This window comes from Delphinapterus leucas, chromosome 1 (genome assembly GCF_059928025.1).
Source record: "Delphinapterus leucas isolate spDelLeu-1000000601 "Yukka" chromosome 1, BTC_Dleu_Yukka2, whole genome shotgun sequence".
In the NCBI taxonomy this organism is placed as follows: Eukaryota; Metazoa; Chordata; class Mammalia; order Artiodactyla; family Monodontidae; genus Delphinapterus; species Delphinapterus leucas.
In genome coordinates, this window is record NC_143129.1 from 65,477,869 (window position 1) to 65,490,675 (window position 12,807).

General features: G+C 32.2%; 1 protein-coding gene across 2 annotated transcripts in view; it reads left to right on the forward strand.

Moving 5' to 3' along the window:
- Positions 1-12,807, forward strand: part of KIFAP3 (kinesin associated protein 3) — a 165,294-nt gene that overhangs the window by 132,718 nt on the left and 19,769 nt on the right. For both annotated transcript variants that reach the window (XM_089911285.1, XM_022560136.3), the window contains exon 19: positions 2,065-2,164. In XM_089911285.1, coding sequence (XP_089767411.1) covers positions 2,065-2,164 — 100 coding nt within the window. The remainder of the gene's footprint in view (positions 1-2,064; positions 2,165-12,807) is intronic.

Consider the following 12,807-nt stretch of genomic DNA (forward strand, 5'->3'; position numbering starts at 1 on the left):
GCATGCTGAATATCTTTGTATTCATTTTCAAAGTGCGGTATACATTTTATTTTGGCATTACTTAGCTTTGTTCCTCTAAAATTGGCAGATTTCTTAACTCCTGATCCTAAATTATTTGGTTTTAATTTAACAGAGAAACTTGTTGATTTTTGTGGTCTTCACCTTGTTAATTTTAGCCAAACTTTCACAGTCTTAGATCCATAGAAAATTAATTTTTTTAGCCGCTTAACTCTCAATCTGTGGTGTCTTGGCATTCCCATAATTTCATTTTTTGTAACTTTTTTTGTGTTTAGCTGGACTTTTGGTTTATAGAATTTTTAACTTTTAGAGGACACAGAAACTGGACTAAATACTACATACTTTTTAGCTACCTCTTAAGTATTTTAAATTTACTAAAGTAATAAGGTAAATACCAGAGGTATTATTAACAATTCAACAATTAAATAATAATGCCAGTCTTTAGTATATGGTATGTAACAAATGGATATATGTAACAAATGAGTAGTACAGGAGTCTTATGGAAATACCAATTATTTTTACCTATTCATTTCCCAACTCGATTAATTTTTACCATCTATTCGATTTTTAATACCCTTACTCCTAAACAGATTTTATCATTTAATTCCCAGCTATCAATACTCAAATCAGTTACACCTCTGCCTCCCTCCCTTCCCAAGTAGGATTTTCTAACCTCTACAGAACACAGTAATCCTTCTGTAGCTTTTTCAGCCTCCAGCATTCATTTAGTAGGTATATCCCTTCCTATTGTGTATCATTTATTAATGAAATGTATTATTTAATTGCATCTTAAGTGTCTATTTGTATTTCACTTAACCTGAAATTCCTGAAAACAGAAATTATGTATTCTAAGTTTTTCCACAGGACCTAGCAAAGTATTATTGCATGTGGTAGGTGTAAAATGATTGTCTGGTGACTGAATAATTTGCTTACTGTGTGCCAAATTTATAAACTATGTTGTGGATACCACCTAGCCAACAAGTGACCTAGAGGTCACTTACCAACCCAGAATACTTTCAGAAAAGGAAACTTTAAAAGGCTTCAGAGCTTTTCAAATAGTAATTACAAAAGCCATATACTAAAATATATTTGTTCTATGCATAAGACAGCCCTGAGGCTATCACTTAGATCCTTTTTCCTCAGATTCTTCTTATTCTTAATTCACTCATAATTCTATCAAAAATAGGTCATCTGGATTCTTAGATTGGAGCGAATGAGAAAGTAGTATCACTCTAAAATCAGCAAGAAGTAATAATAAAGACTTAGATTTAGGAAAAGGAGCACTTTATAAGCAAAGAAAAAGTACTCAAAAAGCATAGTAGTGTAGCCACATAGCGTAGGTAGTCAAATATATCTAATAACCTAGGGCGTTACTACATAATAATTGATGTTTATAATGAAGATTGAGTTATCAAGAAGTTTTAAAATTATATTCAGTATACTTTTTAAAAACACAGGAAATATAAAATGTATTTTCAAGGATTTCTAACCCAAGTTTGTGTGTTTGTTTTAAGGTTTGACACTTAAAGTGTCAAGCATTGCTTATATAAAAATTCACTTATTTGAAATGTATAATTCCCTAATCATACTACACAAATGAAGCTGTCTGGGTATAAAATGTCGGACATACTAGAGTGTTGGTCTTTACCGAAACCATGCTATTTAATGTCTCTTCTATTTCCTTATTCATTCTGTTTCTTAGCCTGGAAGGTTTATTGTCCCTCCCTATCCTACCTCATCCCTTAACTTTTGTTGTCTTCTCCACAAGACTAGAAGCCCCTTGAAGGCAGAGATTTTCTTATTCATCTCTCTAATAAAATAGTACTACCACATAGTAGATGCTCAATAAATGTCCAATCATTGTAAAAGAACACTTAAGTATGTATGGTCTTCTGTTCATACTCCCAGAGAGAATTGAATATCATGCTAACATTTTTCTTCCGGATTAAATATACAGTTTATTTTCTATTGTGTTACTTGATAGAACAGTTTCCTTTTTATTCCCTGCAAAGATGTTTCACTAGTTACTATTTTCTTTCATCCTAGATGGATTAGTTGCCTCTGAAGGAGCCATGAGTCCAGATTTCTTCAATGATTATCACCTTCAAAATGGAGATGTAGCTGGGCAGCATTCATTTCCTGGCAGGTAAACAGTCTTCCAAGAAAAATCTAATATATGCTGTTCCCCTTGTTTTTGAAAAGCTAAAATTTTCTTCACTTCCCATTTTTCTTTTTCCATCAAAGAGTAAAAAAAAAAAAGAATCCTGAATATTTTCAAGAACATACTCATTTGATTTTAAATTAACTTATGAAGTCACATTTTGTATGTAAAAAAATGAAGATCACAGTTCTAAAAAAAAAATGTGTGTGTATGTGTGTATATATATATATATATATATATATATGGGGTGTGTGTGTGTGTGTGTGTGTATATATATATATATATATATGCTTCCTCATTTTGGAAAATACAGGCTGTCTATTGAAATACAGTACTTTTGCCAAATTAATGACCCAGATTGTTTCGTAAGTGTTTTCCAAAGCCAGTAAAATATAAAATAAGAACACAATACATGTATTTTTTTTAACTTTGTTCTTTTTTTTTTAACATCTTTATTGGAGTATAATTGCTTTACAATGGTGTGTTAGTTTCTGCTTTATAACAAAGTGAATCAGCTATACATATACATATATCCCCATATCTCCTCCCTCTTGCGTCACCCTCCCTATCCCACCCCTCTAGGTGGTCACAAAGCACCGAGCTGATCTCCCTGTGCTATGCAGCTGCTTCCCACTAGCTATTAAGTCTACATTTGGTAGTGTACATATGTCCATGCCACTCTCCCAGTTCGTCCCAGCTTACCCTTCCCCCTCCCCGTGTCCTCAAGTCCATTCTGTAGTAGGTCTGCATCTTTATTCCTGTCCTGCCCCTAGGTTCTTGAGAACCTTTTTTTTTTCTTCTTTTTTTAGATTCCATATATATGTCTTAGCATACAGTATTTGTTTTTCTCTTTCTGACTTACTTCACTCTGTATGACAGACTCTAGGTCCATCCACCTCACTGCAAATAACTCAATTTCATTTCTTTTTATGGCTGAGTAATATTCCATTGTATATATGTGCCACATCTTCTTTATGCATGCATCTGTCAATGGACACTTAGGTTGCTTCCATGTCCTGGCTATTGTAAATAGTGCTGCAATGAACATTGTGGTACATGACTCTTTTTGAATTATGGTTTTCTCAGAGTATATGCCCAGTAGTGGGATTGCTGGGTCATATGGTACTTCTATTTTTAGTTTTCTAAGGAACTTCCATACTGTTCTCCATAGTGGCTGTATCAATTTACATTCCATCAACAGTGCAAGAGGGTTCCCTTTTCTCTACACCCTCTTCAGCATTTATTGTTACAATACATGTATTTTAACAATTATTCAGACATCACCGTTTTAAAAAGTTGATGCTTTGGGCTTCCCTGGTGGCGCAGTGGTTGAGAGTCCACCTGCTGATGCAGGGGACACGGGTTCGTGCCCCGGTCTGGGAAGATCCCACATGCCGCGCAGCGGCTGGGCCCATGAGCCATGGCCGCTGAGCCCGTGAGCAATGGCCGCTGAGCCTGCGGCCATGAGCCTGTGCTCCGCAACGGGAGAGGCCACAACAGTGAGAGGCCCACGTACCGCAAAAAAAAAAAGTTGATGCTTTGATTAAATTAAAGACTTTTCCTCCCTGCATGGCATTCAAATAAAATATTTAAGGAAAAAAACCTAACATGCCAGCATTGTTGTACAATTATAGTAAAGTTTCCCTCAATAGATATCCTGCTTCATTACTCGTCTCATAGATTTTTTAAGTCTTGCCAGAAAGTGTAAATAATAGTTTTCCCTTCATATCATTGCTAGAGTTGTAATATTTTAATTTAGGATGACTATTGAAATTTCACATTAAAATGGTCCAATGAATAGATGTAGTCTTTTTGCCCTTAAGACTAGTTTTTTCTTTAGATTATTGATTTAATTTTCTCTTCTAAAATTATAATTTTATTAACATAAATATTTATGTTTGGAGGATGTGTTTAAGAATACAATTGTGACCAATGTGTTACAACTCTTGAATCATCGCTTATAGTAAGCCATTTCAATTCAATAATTATTGCAACCATTATCAATTATGTATAATTTATTTTGCAAATATTTATGTTTATTTTAACCTACTTAGCAAGATTATTATAATGTCTATTTTCATAGACATTTTAAAAATGAAAAAATCAAGGCTCTAATTTAAGTAACCAACTCACACATGTAGGATGATAGAGAAAAAAATTTGAACTTAGGTCTATATGTCTTATGGTCTTTCCAGTATAACACGGTACCTAATTTTGAAGGAAACATAGCATATTATAGTGACTTTTAAGTGTTTTTTTCTTTTGTTTTGCCACAACCCATATTAAGAAATACCTTTCATATTGCAACCCAGTGCACACATACATATTTATATATATACATATATATCCATATGTGTTATATATATACACACACACATATATATAAAACAAAAAATTCTTAAAACAGTAATTACTCTTACTATCTGTAATGCACAATGATATATTCTGTTTTAGTCTCTTCAATTTTATTTTTAAAATTCAGATTGCAGCCCACTATATTGATTTCACAACCCACTGTTGGTCGTGACAAAATTTAAAAGCATAGTGGAAAAATACAGGGGTATTTTATGAAATGCAATAACCTTATATGTAGTTCAGTAGTCTTTAGTGAACTTTAAATAAATAATAACACTTTAGAAATAGTTTCATTGGTGTACTGGATTGTCATGATGAGAAACGACTTGCCTTAGGAAAAAAAAAAATTAAACATGGTTAAATACCAGAAGCATATGGCTTTTGATTACTTCTGATGTCTCTGTCTGTGTTAGCTATAATTATTTAAATAGAGATTCTCTTTAATTATTATAACTATTATACTACTCCATCATGTGACAATTCACTGTACAAATGTTTTCTGAAACATAATTAGAAAGGGAAGAAGTTATTTCGTTATATAATCCCAATGTTTATATTGAAAATTTTTGCTGATAGCGTTTAAAAGATTAATTTTTCTGCCATTTATGTTTCACTATGAACAAAACATTGTTTTGTGTGATACTAACCATGCGTTACTTATTTGAGAAAGACATGATTTTTTTCTATAGTTATGTGATTTTAAAGAACCTGAACATTTTCATTAAAATTGAATATCCAAAGGAATGAACTTGAGCTCAACTCAGCAAAATCTTTCATTTCTGGTTTTCAAAAATGGTCATTTTATAAAACAATAAAGATGTTTAGAGAGATGGCTATACTCAAAGACTAAGTTATGTACTGTGTCCAAAGATTTCAGGATTTTATTCCTCAGTTCTGTTAACAAGTTGTTTTTTAAAAGACTGGGAAAGTTCTCTTACCTTTGTGCCTTTAGTTCCTTTTCAAGAATAAAAATATGTAAGTAGCTTTTTTCACATCATAAAAAACACATCACAGCTATGTTGGTTTAAAGGATTAGTTAATAAAACTTCATGTAGACTATATATTTTTTCAAATCAAAAGAGTGATATACTTATTTATTATAATCATTTTGAATTGAGAATTGTTTGCCCTTTCAAAAGAACTTCCCTTGAGAAAGCTAAGTCTTTCATCTCTTGTCTTTTGTAATTTTTCAGGCCTTAAATCATGTAACTGTATCATTTTCTCTTTGTATTTCCAGAAGAAATAATTTACTATGAATTTCCTCAGTTTTTTTCTGAGTAACAGATCAAATAAAAAGGGACTCTAAATTTTATCAGCAGATATACAGAGAAAGCTTACAGTATAACCAAAAATTCATAGTTGTTCTTTGCTACATTTTTTATTGACCTTCTCTAGAATCATTTACTCTTTCTTTTATGAATCATTTTTGTTGTTAGGATTGTCTTCTAATAGGATTTCTTTGTTATTCTTTGATAGCAACAAACCATGGACCTTAACTCTGGCTTATTTTTTTTAATTCTACAAAGATTTAAGTATTTTAAATTGTTCCATAATTATTCACATATTTTGGCATGATAATTTTGATGCATAATGTCCCAGATGTGAAATTTTAAACTAATGGCTACCTTTAGGCTTCTGATATCCAATAGGTAAATTTAAAACCTATTAGACCAAATAACATTGACTTAAAATGATGCTTTTGAAATATTTCATTTTAATTGATTTTAAGCAAAATGGGAATATTTTTGAAAAATGTAGACAGAAGGTGTTGAACTCTTATTCTTCATCTTTACTGTGAAGATAAGAATAAGCAGACTTACTGAACAACATGAAGAATTTGGGTTAATTATGAAAGAATAATGCCTTGATTTAATTTTGAATATTGAAAAAGCTGATTTTAAAAACAGGAAATGTTATCTATTTTGAGGTGTTTTTTTTAACATTTTTATTGGAGCATAATTGCTTTACAGTGGTGTGTTAGTTTCTGCTTTATAACAAAGTTAATCAGTTATACATATACATATGTTCCCATATCTCTTCCCTCTTGCGTCTCCCTCCCTTCCACCCTCCCTATCCCACCCCTCTATGTGGTCACAAAGCACCGAGCTGATCTCCCTGTGCTATGCGGCTGCTTCCCACTAGCTGTCTATTTTACATTTGGTAGTGTATATATGTCCATGCCACTCTCTCGCTTTGTCACGGCTTACCCTTTCCCCTCCCCATATCCTCAAGTCCATTCTCTAGTAGGTCTGTGTCTTTATTCCCATCTTACCCCTAGGTTCTTCACAACCATTTTTTTTTTTCTTAGATTCCATATATATGTGTTAGCATACGGTATTTGTTTTTCTCTTTCTGACTTACTTCACTCTGTATGACAGACTCTAGGTCCATCCACCTCACTACAAATAACTCAATTTTGTTTCTTTTTATAGCTGAGTAATATTCCATTGTATATATGTGCCACATCTTCTTTATCCAATCATCTGTTGATGGACACTTAGGTTGCTTCCATGTCCTGGTTATTGTAAATAGAGCTGCAATGAACATATTGGTACATGACTCTTTTTGAATTATGGTTTGCTCAGGGTATATACCCAGTAGTGGGATTGCTGGGTCGTGTGGTAGTTTTTATTTCTTTAAGTCAGGAAAATTGTGCAGATGACTTAGAAATTCTTTCCCTGTTCTTCATCATATGTCTTTGATTAACAAGCAGTGTCAAGTTAATTGGAATAGTAATAATATTTTAAAAATGTATAAAATGTGAATTTTTATAATTACCATTGTTTCTAATGATTTGAGAACATGAAACAGCATACCAGTGCCAAGTGGCATGCTATTCAACCAGTAATCGTGACTTTTCAGTCTTTGTGGATTTTTAACATGTCAGTTTCAGTGGGTTCAGGTAAAGTAGATGATCCCAAGTTTCTGCAAGGTAAAGAACAAATTTGTAATTTGTGTAAGAGTTTTTTTTTTTTAATTGTTCACAGAAAAATTCTTCAATTTCTTCCTAAAATAACCATGTTTAGTAATGGGACAAGTCTGTTAAAATGGGGTAACTGAGTCAAATTTAGAGTATTGTTTAAACAGTTCAAATTGTATATTTCTTAAAATCCAAGTCGGGGGGGTCCTTCTTAATCTGAACGTCTGCATTTTTGTAATATAGCAGGGCAGTTTAATTGGAGACAGTGAAAACTGTTAAACTCATCCATCCTATTCTACGAGGGAGACTGGATATTTGATAAAATACATACTGGCAGTTGGACAGCGAATCCTGGGTTTTAGACATGTGTCACTATCAGTTTGAACCTCTTGGCACCAGAATTTCCCAACATTTTGAGGTAATGCAAAGTGTATTAGGGCTCCAAAGCATTAGCTATAGAGTTGACATTGCCAGAGGGTCAGATGTAAATCTTCCCCTCCTAAAACCTGAACTGGCGTTAGAAAGTAAAGTGGAACTTGCTATTGAAGCTAATTAAAAATAATAGGAGTAAGACTAGCCTTTTTTCCCCTTATATACAATGTATCCGTACCATATTTTTGGACAGTTTTTTTTATTATAACTCTTACTTTTCAAGACTAACAAGAACCTCATGTTGAGTATTTTTAAACTGCTTCCAGCTTTTACAAATCAGTTTTTGTTGCAGTAAAAATGGTCCATTTTTCTTTTATAAGAATCCAATTTTCATAAACTGGAAAAAAATTTCAGAGACTGCTTAGGTTTCCTTGGGGCTTTGAAAAATATTTTTCAGAGGGCCTGAAGATCTTCTCTGTGGTTGGCACAGTGATGTCATCTACTGACCATTTCACTAGAGTCAGAGATGAACTAGATGTGTGCATTATTGAGCCATCTGAATCTTACACTTTCATTTTCTGTGTATATGCCTGCCTCTTTTTTTTTCTTTCTTAGAGTACTTGGTGATTAACTTTTCTGTTCATTATATGTATTATATATTTCACATATACACCTTTTATTCTGTTCTCTCTAATATATTTTCTTTAAAACATTAAATCACGGTTGAAACATTAGTTGCACTTTTTAAAATTTTACTGACCAGAACTAACACATTATTTTCCTAATATATGAGAAATAATCTTTTATCCAAAATTTTAAATGTGTAATTTTTCCTAAGACAGGGACTCTACCTGTAAAAATTAGACTTATTTCTTTGCTATAGGCCACCTTCATTAAACTCAGGCATTTAGTTAACTCAGTTATTTCACTTGAGAAAAGCAACCTTAAAATTAAATATTGCCTGTCTAAAAGGCATTGTGTAGTATTTACTGACCTTTTTCATTATTCCTAGAACTATATATTAGGGTATTGTTTCAAAGCAGTTATTCAAAAGATAAATCAAATTATTGTCTATATTACAACCCTTAATTTGGCAGTCGAGAAATTCTCATATATTGAGATAAAATTAAATATGCCTATAAAATCCCTTATTTGATAAATCCTATATCAATTTTAATTGATAAACCAAACTCTTCCATTTGTTCTAATAGTTTAAGTTTTAGTGACCTTCATTACTGTGGCAGTAATGTTGAAATTATGTGGAAGGATCAGAAGAAAGTGAAAAGAACCTCATAGAAACATTTCCCTTTGATAGATATTGGAGACCAACTATTTGTTCAGCAGCATTGTAAGAACTAAATGAATTATAAAATACTTATTAAATCTTTTAAAGATAATCATCAAAAAAAACACTGCTTTATTTAGTGTGTAGCTTTTTTGTTCCTAATTTCTTTATAACTTTTTCTCAGAGGAGAACATGCTTCATGAAGTCTTTAAAAAAAACTCCTGACTTTAGTTAGTAATTTTTCCAGACATGGTGAATATAAAATAAAGCAGCCAGATTCCGTTTTCACCTATCAGTTGCCAAAGATTTTCTAATGCTAATACCCACACATGGGAGCAAAGAGGCACTCTGACACACTTCTTGTGGGACTTAAATGGACAAAACCTTTGTGAAATATATTTGGTAACAGAGAACAGAAGCCTAAAATTGTATACTTCCTTAATTCTGTAACTTCATTTCTAAGAATTTATCCTCATGAAATAATCAGAGATAAAGACTGGATAAATGATTGTGTGATTTCTTTCTATCAAGAAAATAGATACATTGAGTATCGTGAGATACACTTACCTAATTGGGGAATAAATGTTATTTTTAGTACCTACTTTTGTGCCACATTATTTTGTCCACATATTAGATTAGTGTTCTGATTTAAGTAAATATGAAAGTCAAAATAGGTAAAAATAGATATTTAGCAATAGATATTTACTTTATATAAAATTCATCTTTTTAAAGAATTGACCCCAGAGACCTTTTAATTTGCTTTTTTCTTATTGAGAAAAATTTTGAATAAAACTATTATTCACCTATGATGTTTTGACAGCATAAAATTGAGTACACCACTGCCACATCTGTAATTCTAGTAATGAAAGCTGACAGTATGTTTGAAATACTTGGTCATTCCATTTATATTTTTTGCATGTATTAAAACATTATTATTAACAGTACATAATATTTTAAAAAAAAACCTTGCTGAATGCTTTGTTCAGGCACTGTTATACATTTTATTTACTCTTTGTTTTTCATGTGCGCATTTGTGAAGTTCCCTAATACTTGTTCTTAGCTGTATCTAAGTTGGGATATTTGCAAGAGTTGCTTCTCACTTTAAATGGAATTTTGTTAAATCATGATTAAAACATATACAGCAGAACCTCTATAGAAACCATGGTGTTGGGTAATAAGACAAAATCCTGTTTACTTTTAAAAGTTACTCTGTTTCAGGGTATATGATTTGATCTAAAAATATCCAGATCTGTGCAAATGTTTATTATAATTGTATTTAGTTGTCCAAATGACATTGTTTTTAGTATGTATAAACATGTATTTCACACTCAGTAATAATTGCTACAGCTAGGTATAACCAATAGAAATAATCTTAAGTTCTTCCCACCTTCATTAGTATTAACCAATCAAAAATGCATGGTATAAATTTCTTGAATAAAACCATTCATAAGAAATAATACTATATGACAGGTAAAATCCCATCTAAGGTAATGAAGTGGTTAAATCTGTGGGATGGTGAGAACAGGAGAACAAGAGTGGCAATAGCTGTGTAACACAGTTCTGATGAGAAAATCAAACCAATGCAAATAAATGGTTTTTTATACTATGAGACTTGCTGTAACACAATCCTTACATTAAATCACATTACATTTTTTTTCTCTCTAAATACTCTCATAACAATTCTGCTAGTTTTCTTTTTTTTTTTTTTTTTTCAGAAGATGGAATGTCTTAGGAGCCTTCTAAAAGTTTTAAAGAATAAAATGTTTAAATGTTTTTTGGCCTAAATCTTATTATACCAGGACTAATAACTCGCATGTAGCTAACACATATCATCATATGTCTCACTTGACCATCAACAGTGTGTGAGGTATATAGGGCAAAAAGTAGTATTGGCCCTATTTTAACAAATGTAGAAATTAAGACTCAGATTTTTAAGGGACTAGCTCAAAACCAGTTAGGTAATAAATAGTGAAGCCTTTAAGCTTGGTAAGAGCCAGCATTCTTAGTATTACACCATTACTGCCTCCAGAAGGCAAGCAGATATAGTCTTAATAGTGAACTGTGCTTTAGAAAGTTTTAGAGTAAGTGTTATCAAACTTCAGAGTAAGATATGTAGGTTTTTTTGCGTGATACAATATATTGTTTACTTATTTTGCTTTAATACGCTGTATATGGCTTACTGCAAATTGGTATTTAGATTGCTTGGAGAACAAGTTGCTAAAAATTTATTAACACATTAAGTAACTAATGAGTTCACTACCATTAAATTCTTTTAAGTAGTTCATTAAGTTCGCTACAGATTAATCCAGTTGTATAAAAAATGAGGATGAGTGGGATAATCTCAGTCTAGAAGGGTTTATGTCTCATGCAAATCATTTATTTAGCTAATTAATCAGTGTTTATATACATGATGCTATTATTTTATGCCTATAAATGAATCTTCATATATTAGTCTTAGTTGACTTATTTGTTTAGACTTTTTAATAGAGAAAACTTCTTTCTAGCCATAAAAGGGCAAGGAAATTCGGTTCCACTGCTTGGACACTAATAATTTGCATTTCCCAAGGAAAATTGAATTAGGTTTTATTAGTAAATTGGGCCTATAACTTTTAAGGCCAGATTCTATTAGATTATCACACCTCAGCATTAGCAAATTGTAAACTTTACTGAAATATAGAAATACAAGCCAAAAATCAAGGCTAAGAATCCTGTAAACCTGGGAAGATGTTTTATCCTAGAGAAATTATACTGACTTGAAAAAGTATTTTAAGCGATTTACTTTCCTTTGGAAATTTAGAAACAAGAGAAGAAGTTGGTGACAGGCTGCTCTCATCAAATTCGTGTTAATTTTCAATCTGGTGATCTGAGCTAAGTTTTTGGAGGTATGCATGTTAGCTATATGTAAAATCCAAAGATGCTCCCAAAGGAAACCAAATTTATTGTCACTTTATTAGGACTTTCATTTAGGAGAAGAAATTCAGCATAATTGAGTCTATAAATGAAAAAAGTAATCTGAATATGACTAGATCCTGTAAAAATGTTAACACATCAGTTATGGTATAGCTTTGTACTAGAAGAAATGAATGGGAGTTAGTCCATTCATGACTAGGAAGTTCATTATATCACCACCATTTAAGAGTGATTATCCAATGTTAAAGTTCATACATTTTAATACATATAATAGCATTTTTGTTGGCTGTACAGATATATAAAAATTAGTTATAAATTTAAAAAGAAAGTAGAAAGTCCTTAAGCAAAGGTGACTGCTTTTATGACATATTTGACCTATGAAATGCTCTTATTTTCAAAAAAAATTACGGGTTTTTTTTAAAAGGAATAGGATGTGGATTACCATTACAATATTATTTGTTTATTTATTTATGGCTGTATCGGGTCTTAGTTGTGGAACGCAGGATCTTTCATTGCAGGATCTTTTGTTGTGGCATCTTTTGTTGCAGTGCACGGGCTTTTCTCTAGTTGTGGCACGCAGGCTCCAGAGCGCATGGGCTCTGTAGTTGTGACATGTGGCACTGTAGTTGTGGAGTGCAGGCTCAGTAGTTGTGGTGCGTAGGCTTAGTTGCCCCGCGGCATGTGGGATCTTAGTTCCCGACCAGGGATCGAAGCTGAGTCCCCTGCATTGGAAGACATTCTTAACCACTGGACCACCAGGGAAGTCCCAGATTACCATTACAAAGT